At 51.8% G+C, this 20,936-nt stretch overlaps 1 protein-coding gene across 1 annotated transcript; it reads right to left on the bottom strand.

Moving 5' to 3' along the window:
* Nucleotides 1-24: 24 nt before the first annotated feature.
* On the bottom strand, nucleotides 25-14,230 carry TGFB3 (transforming growth factor beta 3; the record flags this gene model as incomplete). Its single annotated transcript, XM_080345494.1, has 7 exons — nucleotides 25-183; nucleotides 2,483-2,636; nucleotides 3,262-3,433; nucleotides 4,243-4,350; nucleotides 6,303-6,432; nucleotides 7,803-7,966; nucleotides 13,516-14,230. The coding sequence occupies 7 exons, from the start codon at nucleotides 14,228-14,230 to the stop codon at nucleotides 25-27; spliced, it is 1,602 nt and encodes a 533-aa protein (XP_080201620.1).
* Nucleotides 14,231-20,936: the final 6,706 nt, after the last annotated feature.

The raw sequence follows: 20,936 nt of genomic DNA, 5'->3' as shown, positions 1-20,936 counted from the left end.
GCTTTGGGTGGGCCAGGGTGCCTTTCAGCTGCACTTGCAGGATTTCACCACCATGTTGGAGAGCTGCTCCACTTTGGGGGTCCTCCCGACATAGTACAAGATAGTGAGCGGCTCCAGGTCCTGGGGGACACAGCAAGGCGAAGCAGATGCCTCAGGATTCAGCGTGTTGTATAAGCCCAGCACCTGCAGGAACAAAGTAAATGTGGTGACAAAGTCAGGAATATGTTTAAGTTAGTTGAGGACAGGAAGGGACTGGAAAACAAACAGGACTCTAAGCATTTGGACTATGCTCATCAGAGGGTATTTCCCTCAGGCAAGTAATACTCCCCCGTCACCTCCTGGCCATAGCCTGCTTCTAAGGGGTCTCACCTGCCCTGGCCTGACTCTTAATTTTTAATTGTAGTAGCCTTACTCTGCAGCTGATGCCTAAGGCCTGAAGAAGTGCAAGTAGTTGTCTCCTTTCATCTCTAATTTGGTATGGTGAATAGTGTCAAAATTTTTGTTTTTAACAAGGCTGGGTGTAACCAGCCTGGCACCATGTTGTCTTGGGTTCCCTTAAAGAAATCAGAAGAAAGAACATCAGTGCTGCTTATTTCAACCAACATCTCTAGATAGCACTGGATGGATGCCAATCCTCTCAAGTATCCACAATTCCCTCCCAGCTTTGAAGTGTCTGATGCTTTCTCCCTGCACTCCATCCTGCAAGTCATTACATCAAAATGCTGGAGCCAGGAGAGTGTCCTGTGGGGACTCCACTGGATTCCTCCTCCCAGCTGGCCCCAGCCCACAAATGACAATACACTTCAGCCATGTAACTGCTACAGAACAGTTGCCACGTTTCTTGCCAGAGGTGGCCACTTCTCAGCGGTAAGCAACTTCCTTCTTGAGTTGTGGGGCCAAAACATGATCTCACCTGCACTACTATGGTCTCAGTGCTTATCTGGTATGAATGACAGGGTCTGGCACATTGTCTTTTAACTACTTTACAGTCTTTGGGGATGCGAGGTGCTAAGGAAACATCCTGTTTTATTACCTAGATGCATGTAATCACAGTTGTTCTGGTAGAAGTTCTCTGGCATACTGAGCAAAGTTCACCAGCCTATACTGTGAGGGTACCATGTGATCTGGGAGGTGAAATGGACTGGTGAGAAACCTTCACCATGTTTTTCCTAGGTGGTGCTGGCAAGCTGTCAGCAGCTATATTGTTCTAAAGGTTTCTTGGATCACTCAGCTGACCTTAATGCTTGATTGTTTCCTTTCTTGCTCAAGAAAAGAACACTAGGAACCAATCTAAAAATCTCTTTTCTCTCACACTGATTCAGTCCAGGTATCTACTAGAGAGCTTCTCAGGACAACCAGATGGTAAAGCTACATACCCATTACCCTTTCAAAGCTGTTCATCCCTTTGCTTTTTCTTGTGCATAATGTCTAGCATCTGTTCACTTCTTCATTCCCATAGATTGACTATTCCCACTGATATTAGTTCTTGAGCTTCAGCGAGCCTTGCTGCTGTGCAGACTCTCAAGCTGTAAAGAAAATATTAGGCTCTTTTCTGCAGTATCATCTTTACCTAATTATCTATTCTTCAGCTGAATCTGCTTTTTCTGGTAACTAGCTAGAGAGCTGTTGCATTGTCTAGTTTGCTGCCTTTTCTGTGGGCAGCAGCACAGCATTTTCCTCTGGCTTTTCTTGCTTCAGCAATGGTCTGCCTGCTCCTTAGTCTGTCTTCTCCCCTTGCTATTTCTCCCATGTCTGTGCTTTCCTGTTGTTTTTATTTTCTTCCACTGCTCAGGTGGTGTTCTTCCCAAAGACTGCCTAGTGTACTCACATTAAACAGAGGTTACGTCTAAGTTATCAGAAGACATTTGCTTTCTGCCAGCTTTTACTCATGAATCTCAGTGTCTAGTAGGCTCCTCCCTGCAATAGGTCAGGTGGAAAGGACGCCTGTGCAGGAAGGACAGCTTACTGCATGGCTGTGTCCGCTGATGGACGTGGATTTCCCTTCGCTTTCAGACTACAGCTGCCCCTGTGATGGCAGATGGCAGCTGTGTGCCATGGCCTAAAAGTTTTTTGTGACAACTGGGCACAAGGCAGATGCAAATCATCTGTCTAGTGCAAACTGCACAAGAAATTTAGGCAGAAGATAATTACCCAAGTTGATGTTTTATGTGAACAATTCAGTTAATACTCTGGCCATTACCAAATAAGTATCCTAAAGCCATCAGTCCTGCTTTTCACATCTTACCCAAGATACAGCGTCCTGCTCCTCACCATTTGGCTAGAAACATGGATTCAGTATTGACTCCAAAGGAAGTGTTTCTTCTCTACTGAAACACCTTTTCTGCGGTTTCCTTGGATAGTTTTTTTACAAGGATTGATCTGAACTGCTTTTGCTGCTCTGAAGAGACTAGATATGATCAGACTTAGGAAGGAAGGGGAAGTCACAGACACAAGCCCAGACAGGATAATCTATTAGATGTACCGTGCTGTGAGTGGTGTCTGCGCTGCGGAGGTATGGACACGGGCCCGAACAAAAGTTAGCAAAGTAGCCCTTGGGCTCGTGGACCCATTTCCAGCCAAGGTCCTGTCGGAAGTCGATGTACAGAGGACGGACACAGCAGTTCTCCTCGAGGTTCCTGAAACACGAGTATCAAAACACAGTCAGTCTAAAGAGAGGCCTTATATGCGATGGTGTGATACAGCTTCCTGAGCAGAAGGACTAATACCAGCAGTGCCCAGCGGGACGTGGTGTTTGCCTGCGCCAAGTGCAGAGGAGCAGCACAGGCCAGCACAGGCCACAGCCTGGCGCTGCTGGTGCCTGCCAGCCCACAGCTTGGCCACTGGCCCAGGGAGGCAGCACCCTGCTTGCCCACAGCAGCACCTGGTGCTCTCCGGCACCTGGAGTTCACAGGGGGCTGCCACAGTTCTCCCTCTAGCCAGTGGCTCAACCAGAAGCACACAGTGACTCTGCTGAGCTGGCCAGCATCCCCGTCTTGGACACCACGAGGAGCAGCTGGCTGAGCCGTGCTCATCATGTGGCCGTTGTGGCACCATGGTGACCCACTACCCACTTTGAGGGCTCTGCCTGTCCCGGTGGCATGGAGTCTCACCAGGCTCGCCCACCTCAGGCATGCTGCCTTTTCTGTGGGCAGCAGCACAGCATTTTCCTCTGGCTTTTCTTGCTTCAGCAATGGTCTGCCTGCTCCTTAGTCTGTCTTCTCCCCTTGCTATTTCTCTGGTCACTCCAGGCAGGATTCTCACCGGAAACAGTAGTTGGTATCCAGGGCCCGTTTCTTTCTCTGGCCTCCCAGTGTTGGGCTGTCCAGCCGATGTGGGGGTAACATCATCAAGATGAGGTGGGGATTATGCAAGTCTTTCTGCTTCTTCAGGCGCCCCAAGTCTCCACGGCCATACTCATCCTCACTGTCAATGCCTTCAGAGAAAAACAGGATCCACAAATGAGCATGGAAGTGGAGTACGCAACAAGACTTTTCAGTGCATTTAACGCTCTCATGACTGCCCTCGAACCAGGGTGAAAAGGATTCAGGCACCGTGTCCACTTACTCTTGGACTTCCTCCCTCACAGGGACTCCTTTAGTCCTGGTGAATCTGACTGCAGCAGGCCTGAAATAGAGGCTTATGGGCCACCTGTTTTACCATTTGCAAACTGCTGGTGGGGCCATTAATCCATCCCGCTCACTACTGGCTTCAGTCCCAGGACAAGCAGGAAGATGAATGGTTTGAAGAAGATGTCAGATCATTGGCACTCTGCAGAACAGCCTCAGAAATGGAGCCTGTGGGGGCCAGTGGCTGCAGCCCAGGGCTGCAAGCCAGGAGGTTCCTAGTTCTTAGGCCAGCCAAGCCACTGACTCTCTGGGCCACCTCACACAGGATGCCTGACTTCCTTGTGTTTCAGTCACCCTAACTGGAAAGCAGAGCCTCTGCAGAAATCTGAGAAGGCATCAAGCTGAACTTCCCAGAGAGACACTGAAATGCAAAAATATTCCTCTCTGCAGACACTTGTACAAACCCACCCAGCCTGTACTTACTTTCTTCCATTTCAAACGTATGTACAAAGTGGACATGCCCAAATAATCAACATGCAAACCCAGATGTGTATGCCTTAACACAAATGTTACACAACGTAAAATGTTCAAATATGCAAAGCAAGACCTCGGGTTTTTTTAGATAGTCCAAACTTTCCCTTCCCTAACAGCCTCCCCTAACCCAGCTCCTTATCACCTTTGAACTTGATCTCCAAGACCTCGTGCAAATTCTCCAAGATGTCTCCGTTGGGCTGAAAGGTATGGCAAGGACAGTGTATGCTAATTTCCAGGCCAAGGTTGGACTCTGCAAAGAAGACAACTCTGTGAGAAACAGTCTTCGTCATCTGGGGCAGCTCCTAGCACAGGGAAGTTTCACTGAGGACATGGACTTGATAACTCCTATACTGTGGGTTGGTCTCAAGAGTCAGGGATGCTATCAGAGCTGGGGAACAGAAGCTGCCTTGGAAACAAAAATGAGCTGCAGAACATTGCAGCTTCACCCATACCAAAAGCCCTGCTCTTGCTAAAAGGAGCTTCCTCAGCAAGTAAGAAGGGTGCTCCCCGTTGTGTTTTTTAGGCTATTCAGCATCTAGAAGTATTTGTAAGCTTCAAGGACCTCCACTGGAAAACAAGTATTTTGAAAAGCTATCTTGCGGTGCCTGTGTTAAATCAGTTTTGCCATCCTCAGTACCTGTCTACCATCTGGCTTCTGGTTAGTGTCTGAAGGAGAGATCTGAAAATGAGCTAGTTGGATATGGACAAGTAATTTCACTGGAAGCATTTTTCTCAGCAGCTGCAACCTCCTGTTTTGTTGAACTGCTAGCAGTCTAAGTCACACAGACTTTCCAGAGGCAAGTCTATTTTCATAATAACTTCCTGGACCAGTCATGCTGTGTGGGCCTGACTGAGGAACATAAGACTCTTATGAAAGTTCCTTTTTTATGTTGTGTCATGAATTAAAACATCTGGCTCCCCAGGGCATTGACAAGGTGCCTAGCACCTTTTTTCCTAAGCACTGTGTACTCTGTGATGTCTTGTCAGCTGGAGTGCCTGCCCATAGCTTGCTGCAGTTCCAGCCCTGAACTCCAGCCATCAGGACACGGCTTAGATTGCCTGAAAAAGGAGGAAGCCTATAAGCGCACAGCTTACCCTTCCAGGGAGCGGCTGCTTGCCAGAACCTGCATTCCAGTTTTCAGTGGCACCTAACTTGTATCGCTGAGGCCAATCCAGCTGTGAGTCACGGTGCCTATGCTCCAGCTGTGAATGGGGTCAGTGTTCTTGCTGGGAGCTGCCCCATAACTATCTGTTGGGCTGCCCAGTGGTGGCAGAGGTATGTTCTCTGCAGTGCTAAAGCCTCCATCTGTCTAGGTGTGTCAGCCTCTGGTATTTCCTCACCTTTATACCTGCCAAGCTGTAAACAGCTGAAGAAACCAGGATCCTTGCTGTTTTTTTCCCTACTAGATTTGCTCTAATCCACATGAAAATTAAACCAGACCAATCCTCATTTTCTGTGTATTACCAATTATAGTTTAGACAAGCAGAGGGGTCCCCTCTGGGCTTAGAATTGAAGAACTAAAAGAAGTTCCAACATCTCTCAGTGAAAACAACTTCCTTCTCCAGAGGATGAACCCTCATTCTGACCCAGCCCATGGGGCCACACAGTGGGGACTCCAGGACAGAGCCAGGAATCTAGCAACCACCACGCACTGAGGTAGCTCTCTTGGGGAAGGCTTGTTCTCAGACTGAAGGAAGCTGTCCTCTATGTGAGCCAAGCTCCTGCAAAAAGGGGAGCAGAGAGATACTCCTGTCAACACTGATGACAGGCTGAGGGAGCTGGGTCTCTTTAGCTTGGAGGAGACTGAGAGGTGACCTCATTAATGTTTAAAATACATAAAGGGTGAGTGTCACAAGGATGGAGTCAGGCTCTTCTTGGTGACAACCAATGGTAGGACAAGGGGTAATGGATTCAAATTGGAACACAAGAGGTTCCACTTAAATTTGAGAAGAAACTTCTTCTCAGTAAGGGTAACAGAACGCTGGAACAGGTTGCCCAGGGGGGTTCTGGAGTCTTCTACTCTGGAGACATTCAAAATCACCTGGACACATTCCTGTGTAACCTTATCTAAGTGTTCCTACTCCAGCAGGGGGATTGGACTAGATGATCTTTTGAGGTCCCTTCTAATCCCTAACATTCTGTGATTCTGTGATCCACATTTCTGTGGATGCCTTGATACCCAGTCCAGCTAAGATCCCTACCTCTGTGCAGGAGCCACTCACGCACAGTCTCAGTGACATCGAAGGACAGCCACTCAGGGGAGCCCCGTGTCTGCACATTCCTGCCGCTGAGGTAGCGCTGCTTTGCTATGTGCTCATCCGGCCGAAGGATCTGTGTCAGAAGGAGAGGTAGAGAGAATCAGCCAGTGCTGTGCATAAGGAAAGGATAGCCTTGCCTCCTTTTTCTTCCACAGCTTGCCAAAAACTAATTCAGAAGGTTGGTCCTGGCAAGTGAGACACCAGGATTACCCTGTCACAGGTGAAAAGGACATGTTCACAACCAACCTGAACTCCAGAGTTCTACATAATGCTTATCTCTCTGTCCTAAGCAGCCTACACCTCTCGATTCATCCTTATTTCAGGAACATATCCAGAGGCAGCAGCACACAGCAACTGATCTAATAGGTGGTTTTGTTTCTTTATATACCTGTGTGATGTAGGTCTGGATTTCAGAGTAGAACCAGCACTGGGCAATAAAGCATCTTGCTACAGGTCCCGTGCCCAGCAAGCCTACTGAGTCCTAGACTGTGGGGTTTTCATGTGTCCTACACTCTTCAACTTCTATCAAAACACAGCAGGGCTGATCAGGTTTTGAGACCTCTCCCCCTGCTCTGACATCTCTTCCTCCTTCCAGACAAACAACTACAGCCTATGCAAGGTGTCTCCTTCTTGCAGGACCCCAGGTTCACTCCACAGAGCACTGATCCTATGGAGAAGCTCTGAGATTGCTTCCTTGTCAGTTGTGTCATCTGGAGAGCTGCTCTGACCTTTGAAGCTGAATTCCAGGAAGCCCTGAAGAGCTACCAGCCACAGGGCAATTTTAAATGCACTTCTACTGCAAAGTGGAGACACACCAGCCTGTGGGAATGTGCCCCCTGGATACTAAACTGCACCATTAGCTGGATGGTCCAGCCCAGCCTAAGACCACTTCCAAACCTGACCTAGACATTATTCTTGACAGAGGAGTTCATGAGTTCAAACCAAACTCCAGGTAAGTAACTGAATTAATGGTGCCAGGAATTGTGCCCCTGAAGAGCTGCTGCTGAAGGCAACATTGAAAGCAAGCATTATTTTTCCAGTAAATCAGTGACAAGACAGAGAGCTCCACCCATTGGATTGGCACCAACTGTACTGTGACAGTCAAAGGAACAAAACTGCCAAGTAATGTGGACACGCAGATGTGACAGAAGGGTCAGGGCTGCTCCGCTGGGGAGGGGCTCCCTTCTCAGTGCAGCAAATTACTGCAGTGGACACCACGCCACGGTGGCCAGAGCAGCCAGCCTATGTGAGGAGGGAAAGGACAGCATCACATTATAAAAGGAAAGGTGATGGCGTCACTGCATATGCTGGAAGAAGCCTGGGGTACAGCATGGGATTTCTTCTCTCTCTCTTCTGTGGCCTTGCATGTATTAATTGAGACAACCATTACAGAGCCAAGCTATTCTGGGCTCAGGCATAGGGGAAGGTGAGAAGAACACTCACCTGGAAGAGCTCAATGCGCTGCTCACTGCGTTTGGAGCTTGGGTTGGGCACACGCAGCACCCGAAACTCGGCACGGAACAAGTTGGTGCTGTTCTTCTCTGCTGAGGACACATTGAAGCGGAACACATTGGAGGTGACACCTTTTGGACAAGTGCCCAACTCATCTAGGAGAAAAATTGAAAGACTGAGAACCACAGGTCAGAGGGGCAGGATCTCAAATAAAAATTGTTTGAAAAAGAGCTTTCCAGCAGAAGACCGTCATTCAAACGTCTTGCCACCTGTAAAGCATCGCTATTTAGCTAAATATAATACAGGATTAATTCACTCCAATTTGATCTACATTCTAACATTTTACAAAATCTTCCCACTACTGTTACCATTATTTCAACGCTACAAGCCAGAGAATCAGTAGAGATCAACCACAGTATTTTTAATATTATCTCTTCTAATTCTGCTCATCACATGTTGCTAACGCTCATGAATCTGCTGCATCCAAAATGACAGCCCCAGCCAAGGCAACAGGACAACCTCATTTGCAGCTAGTGGGGCCTATTCCCAGTAGTGATGATGGTGTGACTCTGCTTACACTGGAGACATGAAGCCACAAAGAACCTGATCCCATTGCCGCTGAAACTTAGTTTTACAAACTTTGACATCATTGTCTCCTAAAATGAAAGCCAGCCAAGTGTCCACGAAGCATGAGGTGTGAAGACTTTTGGGGGCAGTGACTATTCAGTGTGTACTGAAAGAAATGGGTTTTAAGATCAGTTCTCACTCATGACGTGGAGAAGGAATTCATGAAGAGTTCTAAATACAGAGTTCAAAGACAAAGCAGAAATACTGAGAGGTCTGCAGAGATCAGACATACGTGTAGGAAATAGCACAGCAATTCTCTGCCTTGATGTGTGCTTGCTGAACATAAAAATCCATTTCAAAGATGATCCAAAAGAGAGCAGGTAAAAGCTAAGAGGTCCAAAACAAAGTCCTCAAGAGAAAACAAGCCTCTCTTCATTGGGACCATTTTGGTCCCACGGAAAGTCTTTGTCGTCACTCATGTTCCTCTCCTATTGACCTCTGGTAGCATCATTAGGACAAGGCACAGCAGCTCCTGCTCTACAGCCACATGCAGGTTTGTTTGGAGCCCTACAGAGCCCCTCACGTGACCTCTGACTGTAACAACAGGCACTCTGATGTCACCTGATATTTAAGTTGCTTTAAAAAACAAAAGAAACCAACCAAACAAACAAAACAGAAAGAAAAACTATCACCTGCTCCTACCCACAGTTCCAGCCTGTGTTAAATAGGCTAGAAGCCCTAGTTGAAGGAACCTTCAAGTTAGATTCCTGGAGCCAGACCCTCTCTTCACAACACCACCATCTCCCCAGGGAAACAGCTTCTGAAGATGGGCTAGTGTGAAACAGCACAAGTGCAGAGGTTCACCTCCCATAACAAATTCTGCTTTGAGCAACACTGATGCACTTCCAGAGTCATCTCCATGAAGATGAAGGTCTTCTTGCGCTACACTGATTCAGCAAGCAGGAGCCTAGCAGTTTACAAGGATGTGTTCTTAGGGTGCCAACATTCTACTCAATAAGCTAATGACTAGATGATCACATTGGGCTTTTAATTGGAGGTGGTGGCTTTTCTTGTTTGTTTGTTTGTTTTCATTTGTACCACTGAATGGAACAGCGTTCCCATACAGGAAAGTCTCTGTCTGCCATTGAAGTGATGCATGTTCAGTGATCACAGCAGACAAGACCCAGTTGCAGCCATGAGTTCATACGCTCAGCCCAACAACCCTGCATTGCAAAGAGTACACTAAGCCACACAAGGATACCCACTGTGGGCACTCCACCACTGTGACCAGTTCTAGGTTTTAAACCACAGAAAAGCACAGCAGAAAAAAACAAGCTCTGATCTCATTAAATGCCCGAAGGCATCCTCCTAGCAGAAGTCTAAGGCTGATAACTGTTCTGCATCCTAGACCTCCGCAGATACTGTGTTTAAATAGCCCCTTAAGCTGTTTTGCACTCCTAGCCCTATTAATAGCACTGTTAACAGCCTGCCCTTCCATTTCAAACCCGAATGCCTGTCCACATGGGGTGGCCCAGTAGTCATCAGAAATGCCCTTCTGGATCAGACCAGTAGGCAGCCTAGCCCAGTATCTATTTCCAACATAGTGCTTTATCTGACAATCTGAGTCTGCAGATCTGGTCCTACAGCACACTGGAGAGACAAAATAATTTATTGTATAGCATCTCCTTAAGATTTTTGGCTAATTTAGGCAGCCATTGTGGTAAGAGACGACTATACATATTGTATTTTGCCTGCTCTCCACACATTGCCTTCTACCTACTTACTTCACTAGCAAGGTGCTGGTGTGTTGGGGACCTTCCTGGTAGAAATAGTAATAGCTCCCTTCCCTGAGAACAAGTTTCATGTCCCCTTCATAGCCTGGGAACAAGCCCTCTGTGATGGGGAGATGGAGCTGTGTGCTGTGTTTCCCTGTGAGGCCAAAGTCTGCTTCCTATCATAGGGTGCCCAGGATACAGCTCACTCCCAGGATGCTGACTGCTTTGGGGCAAAGCACATTTTGCGAGAGGTCATAGGCAAAGGAGGCAAGGTGATTTTTTGGGCAACTTGGTCCAGTCCCAGCTCAGCTGTGTTAATCACACTGGGATCTTGACACATCCATCTACCAGCACAGAACAAAGCCTGGAGGCAACATTCCTGCAAGCTCTTCCAGTCTACAAGACTCAGTGGCTGTAACCAAGCCTGAATACAGGGAACCTGTGACACCCTGAACACCCATGCCAGGCTACGTCTGACACCAAAGGCCAGATCCTCATGATTGGCCCCTGCTGTTACTGCGGAGCCCAGGCGATCCTGAGCTGTTGACTGTACAAATGATGAGACCAGCAGCCTCTTAGTGTGGACAATGTGATATGGGGACCAAGTTCTTTTGGGAGCTTCCCTCTTCCTACCACTGCTCTCAGCAAGGTGTAGGTTCTCCATGTGCTGCTGACCCTACACAGCTGCTATTTCTGTCAAGCCCCAAAAAGGCTGATGGCTGTGATGTTTGGTGTCAAGGAAGGGCAGGCTGGCTGTGAGCAGCTACTGCCTCACTCCGTATTATACCACTGATACTTCAAGGTGTTTCATGCCAAAGCTGCATAACTTTGGAGAAAAAATTAATCCTTCTGGAACTCTGCAGGCAGCAGGTTTGGAGGGAAGACATACTTGGCCCCAGCAATGCATGGCTTTAATTGCCTTGCCTCTCAAGCTGGCTTGGAAAATGGCATGTTCTTCCTCAGGAAGGTAAACAAAGCAATTTGCAGGACCTTTGCAGATGCTCTAAGGTTGAGTCTAACCAAGTCAGTGCTTAAGAGCATATGAACCCCTATGTATTTTAGGAGATCCCTGAAGTGAGAGGCTGGTCAAGAGCAAGTTATTCATTGAAAGAAAGTCCCTTATAATTCAGGCAATGTGCCTGAGAGGCACAGCAGAAAGAACAGCTCAGAGTCAGGATGGGGAACTGGTCCTGAATATCCCTCCTTCCTAGAAGGATGGGGCTCTCCCCACTGCTATTTTTGCTTCTCAGCTCTTCTCACTTTTGGGCCTTAAGTCTTTGAGAAGGATGAATTCTCTGAGCCAACAAGCCGCTTGACTAATAGTTTGGGGCTAGAATAGTTTATGTGCATGTGAGTGTGCGCATGCACACATTTCAGACTTGTCTGTATCATCCTCGCAGTTCCCCCAATGGAGCAGTCCTCCCCTTCCCCCCTAGAGGAGACTGGCTTTGGCTCAGAGCATGTTCTGAGATCACCACCTGGCACAGTGACAGAGTCATGGGAAAGTTGAACATCAGCCACTTCTGAAGACACGGGGCCAAATTCAGCCATGGTCTAAGTGATGAATCTCCCTCGGTTTCAAACGGAGTGCATCTCTTGACACCATGGCCTGTCTGGAGCTAGTCTCCCCCTGTGTGACCCAGTTCCAAAGTTCCCTCTTTCTCTGGGTGGTGGCACCTACAGCGCACGTTCCCAGGAACTTAATCTCACCACCACTTGTTTTTTTAAACCTCAGCACCTTGCCCCAGTGTCCTATGGGGACATGGGACACATTCATTCATTTCCACAGGAATTGTTCCCAACCACGGTCCCTCCTCACTGCTCCTTCTTGTGCACCACATCTTCATTCCTCTTTCCCCTCTACTTCATCCAAATCTACTCCTCTGACTTCATTTCTCCCTGTTGGGCTTTCCCAGTTTCCTTCCCCAAAACACACTGGTTCATAGTACGGCTCTACAATTTTGCACAGACACTTGGTTTCCCCGTGTATTTTTATAATTTCGTAAACAACACTTCAGTAGGTCAAAAATGTTGAAATATGGGTAAGCTGCTAAACCGTGTGCACTTTCTTTTCCTCGAGTCTTGGTGTCTCCGGAGCTAAGAGCTAATCACATAGCCATATGGAGTGCCGTCTGCTAGAGATTAAGTGAAATTTGTTGCATTACCACATTGTAGCTCTTACTCCAGCTCATCATATGTCAAGATTAACATAAACCTGGAAGAGTAACTGCATTCTGAGGCTGCCTGCACCAAGTCACAGCTCCTCCCCAGAACTGCTGGTGTTCAAATTGCAACCCCACGACAGCACTACATCACAGGAGGACGTCCTGGATAATGGTATGACTACATGTCCACCAACATCTTCCAGTCCTAAGGCATCCTAAGCACAGACCGAAAGGATTGCTTGTGTCTACATATGCTCAGCATCTGCAATCTGCTTGGGGTTCATCTGCTCAGCCTCTGTCTTTGCATCTGCATCTGCTCAGCTCCTGCACCTGAATCCATTTATTGTCCACATCTGGGCCTGCTCATCATCTGCTCCACACCTGCTCAACATCTGTCATGTTTTCTCAATGCCTCTGTTCACTTGGGGGTCTCCTTTGCATCACCGTCTGCTTTGCACCTGCTCAGCATCTCTGTAACCATGTACTCACTCTCTGAACCCTCACACTATCCAAGTAACACCCTCGACAGTGTCCTCCAGGCACCAGTCTCCCCAGCAAGCACCTCTCCACCTTCTGCACAGCCAGTGCAGGTGCTGCACAGACAAAACAGATTGCCTGTCTCTCTGCGGCACTTCAGCAGGGAGGAGTCCAGCTACCTGCTCTCATCCAAACACCAGACCTGTGCCTTCTCCTAGCCCGGTGCGCAGCATTAGCCTCAATACCCAAACTGCCTGGTCCCCTGCTGCCTTCCTCCCTCACATTTTCCCTCTTCTCCTCCCCTCCCCGCCTTCCCCCAGATGTCAGAGCTCTAGACAGGGCTTGGGTCGCTGCTCGTGGACCCCGCAACCCGCCGCTGCCAGCGCCCACCTCCTCCACCTGCGGCGGGGCCGCTCCCCGCCAAGCCCCGCGCCGTCCTGTCGGTGCTCCGAGCGCTCGCCACTCCGTGTCTCCCCCGCCCCGGTCCCGGCACAGCGGGGCGCGCTCCCCACCGCCGCGCTCCCCGCACCCGAGCGCGCAGGCAGGCGGAGACGAGCCCCCGCCGCAGCGGCCCCCTCGTGCCTCCGCGCTCCCGCCCCCCTCCGCGGGGCCCGACACCCCTCGGCCCGGCTGGCCGACCCTCCTCCGCGCCCGGGGTCCCGGGCAGCCTGCCCCGCGGGCGCGGCACCGCGGCCGGCGCGGGGGGAGCCCAGCACTTACTGTGCTCGGGGAGGCCCTGGATCATGTCAAATTTATGGATCTCTTTGGCATAGTATTCGGACTCGGTGTTGTCCTGAGAGCAGCTCTCCTCCTTCTCCTCCTCCATCTCCTCCAGCAGCTCCCGGGTGCTGTTATAGAGGGCCAGGATCTGGTAGGGCACATGGGCCGGCCCCACGGTCTCGGGGGGGCTGGTGAGCCGCAGCTTGCTCAGGATCTGCCCCCGGATGGCTTCCACCCTCTTCTTCTTGATGTGGTCCAAGTCCAAGGTAGTGCAGGAGGACAGCGAGAGGCTCACGGTGGCGAAGCTCAGCAGGGAGAGCAGCACCAGAGCCCTTTGCACGTACATCTTCATGTGCGAGGGGGCGGCGAACGGGGCCTCCGAGAGAGACCACCGGGCGGCGGCGAGCGGGCGCGGGGGCCGAGGCGGTGTGCTGGCGGCAGCCTCCCCAGATCCCGCAGGCTGAGGGTTGGCGAGGAGGTGCATGAACTCACTGCGCCGTGCGCGACTCAGGACTTCCAGGAAGAGCTGGCAGCGCTCCGCAAGGAGAAGCGGCAGGCGCCGTGCCTCGCCGCGCCGGGCTCCTTCCCCATGCGCCGCCCCGCGTCCCGCGGAGCCGGGGGCGCCCCGCCGCGCCGCGCCGCCGCACGTGTCAGCGGCCCGCGCCGCCCCGCCGCTGCGGGGGGAGCGCGGTGCCCGCCCCTCTCGCTGCACCATTCATGCCCCCGCCGGGACCCGCGCCCTACATCGCCCGGTGCCCGACCCCCGGGAGCGCGGCACCGCGGCGCTCCCCGCACAGCTGGGAGCAGCGCCGCCGGGCCGTCCGCTGCCCCCGCGGGCTCCGCTAACCGCCGTGCCCAGGCCGCGCACCGCTCGGCCCGGCACCGCACCGCTCCGCGCCGCCCCTCCCGCGCACACTGCCGCTCCCTCGGCCCCGCCGCTGAAATTTTATACCTCCCTCCCATGACGTCCCCGGGACGGGGCTCGGGCGGGGGAGGGAGGGAGCTCCAAGCCCGGCCTTCGCCCGCACTACCGCGCTAATGGCTTCGGCAGCCGCGCAGTCGCCGCCCCCCCAGCCGGGCCCCGCCGCCGCCCCCCGCGCGGCCGGCGGCGCCGGGCCCCTCGCGCCCCGGGCCCCTCGCGCTCCGCGGCGGGGCGACCCCGCGCGCCCTCCGACGTGGCCGCCGCACCGGCGCGGCGCGCGGGCGCCCCCTGCTGGCGCCGCTCGGGCAGCGGCGGGCGCGGGGCGGCGGCGGCGGCCGGGCGCTCGCGGTGGTCCGCCGCGCGCTGGCGGGCGGCGCGGGGACGCCCCTCCCGTTTCCAGCTGCGGAATTGCATTAAAAGCGGCTAAAAATACCCCGAATACTTTCCTGATGTGGTTTCTTTCCGACGGAGGGAGGGGGGAAGGAGGGGCCGGGCGGCGGCGGGGCCGGGCGCTGCGCTGCGCCGCGGGAGGGTCTGCGGCGGCCCCGGCGGGGCCCAGGCTGTGGCGGGGCTGGCGGGCCCTGCGAGAGCCCAGGGCGGACCTCGGTCCGGCCCTTCGTGCACCCGCTGCCCTCGGAGGGGGCCGGGGCCGCGCGCGGGAGACAGAACACCGGCCCCGGCTGAGGTTCGGCTCCGTGACCGGGCCCGGCGGGCTCCCCTCCCGGGGCATGCCCTGGCCGTGGTCACCCGCCGCACCAGCCTCCCCGCTCCTGACCCCGGCTGGGCCTGTGCCCGCTGCCCGGGGGCACCTTGCCCTCCGCAGAACCCTTCCCGCTCCGCAGGTACTCCCCACACCACCGCCCAGCCCTTCTGGGGGCCTGCGGGCCGGGGTCTGTGCACCCCCGAGCTGGCCAGGTGCCTGGAGGTCGGAGGCGGGACGGCAGCTCCGTGCCTTCCTGACCCAGCGCAACCGCTGGAAGCACTGGCCGCTCCGCAGAGGAAGGCAGCAGCCTGGCTGTGCTGTTGAGGGCATGTGGCGGGACAGGTGCTGCGGGGCTGTGGGTGAGGCAGGAGCTGGGCAGAGCTCTCTGTAGCACTAAGTACGGAGGCCTTGGTGCTGGGGCAGAGCTGGGACCCATGGGCACATGGCCCCAGCACCTGGACAGGTGGTGTCTGGCAGCAGCACCGCTGGTCCATGGCTGGAAACACTGGGCACAGCTGTGGGGAGCCTTCCATCACATGTATGTTTAAGGAGTCTGGTACTGGGAGAGCACTGCCAGCTCAAAGGCCAGCAGCTCATCCAAGACGTGGAATGTGGAAGCGGTTCAGAGGAAATCCAGGGGGTAGCTAGGGGTGCTGGATGCCCAGTGAGCCCATTCCCTGCAGCTCTGGGGAGACCAAAGGGTGAGCTGCTCACGGTTTGCTTGTGCTTTGCTTGGGGAAGAGGAATTTGAGTTCTTTGATGGAGCAAAGATGTAACGAGATCTAGCAGCTCCAAGATGACATCAGACAAATCACAACTTGAAGTAAGTTGCAAAGTCTGAGTACTGCTGTTAACTGTCCATGGATGATTTTTACGTAGATTGTGATGGATATTTCTAGAGCTCCTCAGGCACTTCTGAAATGAATTCTGGATCCTTTTGTGCTCTGGGACCTCCTCTACCCTGCATTAGGTTGGAGGTCATGCGAAATGCAGTAGAATGGATTGCGTTGGAGTTCAGTAATCATTTTGCTACAGTGCCGCATGGTGAATTATTAGTTAAGATGGAGATAAGTACAGGAATTATAAGAGATTGCTAGAGGAGTTCTGCAGTGGCTGGTCCTGGGCCCAGTTTTCATTAATGATCTTGGCACATTGAAATAGATGTGCTAATGAAATTGGCTGCTGATCCAAAGTTGGGAGGCATTGTTAATATAGGGGAGGACTGGGATATCCTATAGGAGGGGGTAGGCAATTTTGATGGCTGAGACAGCAGAAATGGGATGAAATGCAATAGTGCAAAACACAAGGTTATGTTGTTGATAGCTGAGAGCAGACTTTTCTGTTATGAGTTGACAGTGGGGACTTACCGTTTGGAAATAATAGCAGAGAAGAAGGAGGTAGATGTGGTGCCGGCTCCAGTGCTGGGCCACTCACTTTCTGCTCTGAGCTTTGCTCTCTCCACGTTGAGAAGAGGTGGGGAAGCTCCATGGTCTGACACGTGCTGGAACCACTGCTGGTGGCTGCGAGGAGCAGTCACTAACAGGTTGCACGTCTTGGACGCACTGGAATCCAGCTGGGGCTGAGGGAGAGCCCAACGAGGCTACTGAATGTGTGAGTATTGTAGGAAATATTTCACACTTGGCAACCCTGACTGGGTTTTGACAGTCTGAGCCGGGGCTGATGTAACCCGAACAGCGTCTCTTCTCAAGGAGATCAAGACAGACAAATGCATGGGCCTTTTCTGCTTATCGAAGCCCCTTCCACCTTCCAGAGGGAGGAACCTCTTGTTTGAAGGTTTGCAATTGTTAGGAAATTTTGTCCTGGAACCCACACAAATAACAGAATCTTTTCAGTTGATTTCCTCCTCCAAAACCCCTTAGAGATGAGGTAAATACTTTGAAGGACATGGAGAAAAAAGTTGCAGAAAATCAAACTGAGGTGCTTGGAGGTGCCTGTGTGTGGGTAGCGTGGAGCCAGCTACAGCAGCAGTCTTCACCAAGCGCTTTGCTTCCCAGTGGAAGCTTGATGTTTTCAGTGGATTGGGCCGTGTTGAAATCGGGAGTCTGGCTGGCTGCCTGACTTGAGGACTGGGTGACGAAGAAAGGCGCAGCACTGTTTCACTGGTTGCTACTGGAATTGCCCTGCATCCCATAAATCCTACTGCTGCCAGAGAGCTATTTAACCAAACCTTTGGCCACTCTGAATAAGGTGCTCATTGTTCTTTCCCACTGTGGTGCTACCATTTGGGCTTCCCACCATAGCTGGAGCTTTAACTTCACGTGTGTGCCCTTGCTCTAAAGGTGGTCTAGGACCAGAAGCATGTGGGAGTGCTCAAGTGTGATTGTTTTCCCAGACTCTCATGGCTTTCTCTTGGGCAGAAGGAGGACCAGACAAAAGCTCACAGAATCACAGAGTGTTAGGGATTGGAAGGGACCTCAAAAGATCATCTAGTCCAATCCCACTGCTGGAGCAGGAACACTTAGATGAGGTTACACAGGAATGTGTCCAGGCGGGTTTTGAATGTCTCCAGAGAAGGAGACTCCACAACCTCCCTGGGCAGCCTGTTCTGGTGTTCTGTCACCCTTTCTTCTCATATTTAAGTGGAACCCCCCGTGTCCCAGTTTGTACCCATTGCCCCTTGTCTTGTCATTGGTTGTCACCGAGAAGAGCCTGACTCCATCTCTCACCCTTTACATACTTATAAACATTAATGATGGTCACTCCTCAGTCTGCTCTTCTCCAAGCTAAAGAGACCCAGCTCCCTCAGCCTTTCCTCATAAGGGAGATGCTCGTCTTCCTTGATCATCTTCGTGGCTCTGCACTGGACTCTCTGAAGCAGTTCTCTGTCCTTCTTGAACTCTGTTGAGTATACTCCATTGAAGCTCTGTTCATAGGTCCAGTCAAGCAGTGATCAACAGCAGACAGTGCTACTGGGGGCCTCTGTTAGTCCTATTCTGTGTGATGGGGTCTGAGTTGAAACCAGATGAAGGGAGTCCATGCTTAGGTGTGAGAACTTGTCCGTGAAAGGAATGCTTGCATAGTTCTTACTTGCTGCTCAGATGAGGGAGGGTGGCGGCTGTGTGATTTATAGTGGGGACAAAACCAAACAAGCAAAGCAGACAGAGCCGAGAATACACCTGAAACTGCACACCAGGAAAGAGAAACTCTGGCACCATGGACCAGAACTAGGCAGGATGCAAGGACAGAAAATGGCTTTTGACAGCCACAGCAGCACCAGATGTTTGTCCTGTTAACTGTCTCCTTGGCAGAGTGGGGCTGCTCTAGGGCCAGGATCAAATGCTGTCTGCAGTGTCACCTGTAGGGCAGAGGAGAATTAAGCTGTTGGGAAAAGGTGACCCCAACGTTTAAAGCAAGATCAATATTCAGCACAGCCTGAAACGAAGAATGAAAACTCTTTCTCCGCTGTTGCCCTCCCCAAGCAGGTAAAAGTGTGTCAGGATGGGTGACAAACCCTATTCCAATGAGTGGAGGAGTCCAGAGGGACTCGAGGAAGGACAGATTTTAGGTTTCATTCTTTCTGCATGTCTGCTCTTCCCTCTCATCAAGAATCTCTGAAGTCAGAAGCCAAAGTTCTGAGTCATGGCTCGATTCCCAAGTGCACAAATGTTTTCTTTGCTGCACGTGGACTCCACTGTCATTCAATCGGCCTGACACTCCTGTCTCTGGGGTGGGCAGCAAGCAGCACAGCGTGTTTTGAGGGGAGCTGGGATGTGCTAGTGGGGTAGTGTCTGGCATGGGGACCCAGGGGAATCATGAGGAGGGACTTGAGGGGTCAGTTCCAGACAAGTGAACCCATGGGTCCTGCTGCTTCATGATCTGTCTGGCCAGGGGGGAACCCCATCCTAGTCCTACCCTGCCTCCAGTAGGAACACCCCAGCAGCTGCCTGTTTGAGACCACAGCTGGCAATGCACTTCCACAGGAGGATTCCTGCCCCAGGGATGCCCTCCTGCTTTAGCAGATATCAGCTTTGCTCTGGATGCTATCATGCTTCTCTTAGGGTGCTCTTTTTCTGATCAAGGAGGTCAGGTGTAAATGTATGCTTGTCCTAGGACTTCCCGCAATAGTGACAGCAACCAGGGTGCTCCAGTCCCCTCCATCTCCTGGTACCTGCACAGCTGCACTGCTACAGCGGATCTTTGGCAGAGTCGATGTGAAGTGGGAAATCCAGGGCTGTACTCCCATGGTGGTGCAGCATGGGGCTGGGTGAAAACTGTCTTCTCCACTCCATGAACACTTGAATTTGTAATTAAAAGAGAAGAATAAAATATCTAGAAGATCATAATTTCAAAAAGCCTAACCAGCCTGGCTTCAAAAAAAGGAAAATCACGTCTCACTTACTGAATTCCTTGAACATGTCAAGGTTTGTAAAGGGAGATAGTATCTTTTATTAGACCAATTGATATAGCTGGAAAAAAACCAGACAAGCTTTCAGGCATAGAAACACTTATCTTTTGTTTGTTTGTTTGTTTGTTTGTTTTGTTTTTGTTTTTTCTAGCTATATCAGTTGGTCTAATAAAAAGTTATTACTTCTCCCCACAAGTCTTATTTCACTTAATCCTTAGATCATCACAATCACAGTGCAACTACTTGAAAACGTCAGTAAGGAACGGAAAAAAGGAGAAGTATTTAACACAATTTATTAAACTTGTTAAAGTTCTTCAGCCAGACCATGAGCTTCTACTAAAGCTAAGCAGGTATGGAGAGAGATCTGGTGCCTTTAGTGAAAGATATTCCTGGAAGGCTTAAAACTTTAGGTTACAGAGCCAATTTTCGTCATGCAAAGTGTTAACAGAATAGTTTGTGTGGTGCAGTTCTTGATTGTAGCAGCAGAATAAATGGATGGCAATCATTTAGGCTAGTGAGGATGGGTGAAGATTGTGAGGAATGTCCAAGATACCAGAAAAATACAGGCAAATAGACAAGGCACTGGAGAACCGAATGGGTATTTAAAATGAGGGGCTAAAACCAGATCTATTTACAATCAATCTGGACATCTGTCCAGCCAAGAAAGGGACCAGGGGTCGTTTTATGCAGCTCAGTGGAAATCTCTGCACAACTTAGGCGAGAGGCATATGTGTAGTGATTGTTGCACTTGTATTTGCCGCTTGGGGCTGCCCCCACCGAGTGCTGCGGGGACCGGCTGTCTCAGCTGGAAAGCAGCGCTGGAGAGCCGGGGAGAACTGGGCAGAGCATCAGGAGACTTGGCAAAACCCTCTTTGAGGAGGCAGATCTACAGGGCTGGGATTATCTGCCTTAGCTGGAATATCGTGTATACAGTGCAGATCTGATGAAGACAGAGTGGCGGGCTGTTTTCAACCTGCCCCAACTGCGCGTGAAATTAAAACCTGATAAAAGAGTATTTACATGACGTATTGTGCTGAGAAATTGTAGCCCCGCTGCCACCGTTAGGCCAAGATTTTAAGCTCGCTAACGGGGCTGGATATATTTATACGGCTACCAAGAGCCCCCAGCACTGCGACTCACTGCCGGCTGCTCGGCAGAACACGCAGCCTGTGGTGAGCCGGGCTGTGCGAGCTGTGCGGCCCGCCGGCTGCCCCTGCCCCTGCTCCTGGGCCGGGCCCGCGGGAAGGGGGCGGGCAGGGGAGAGGCCGGGCGCCCCCCGCGGGCAGGCCAGGCTCCGTGGGGACGACACCCAGGGCGGACGCGGTGCCAGAGGGCGCGGGGCCGGGGGGGTCAGCGGCGCGGCCCCGGCGGGCGGCGGTTGCCGGGGCGGGGGGCGGGCTGTCTGCCGGAAGCACCGGCGGCGGCGGCGC

This window comes from Nesoenas mayeri (genome assembly GCF_963082525.1).
Source record: "Nesoenas mayeri genome assembly, chromosome: 5".
Classification (NCBI taxonomy): domain Eukaryota; kingdom Metazoa; phylum Chordata; class Aves; order Columbiformes; family Columbidae; genus Nesoenas; species Nesoenas mayeri.
The sequence above is the reverse complement of the archived record's forward strand: the minus strand, read 5'-3'. Positions and strand labels throughout refer to the sequence as shown.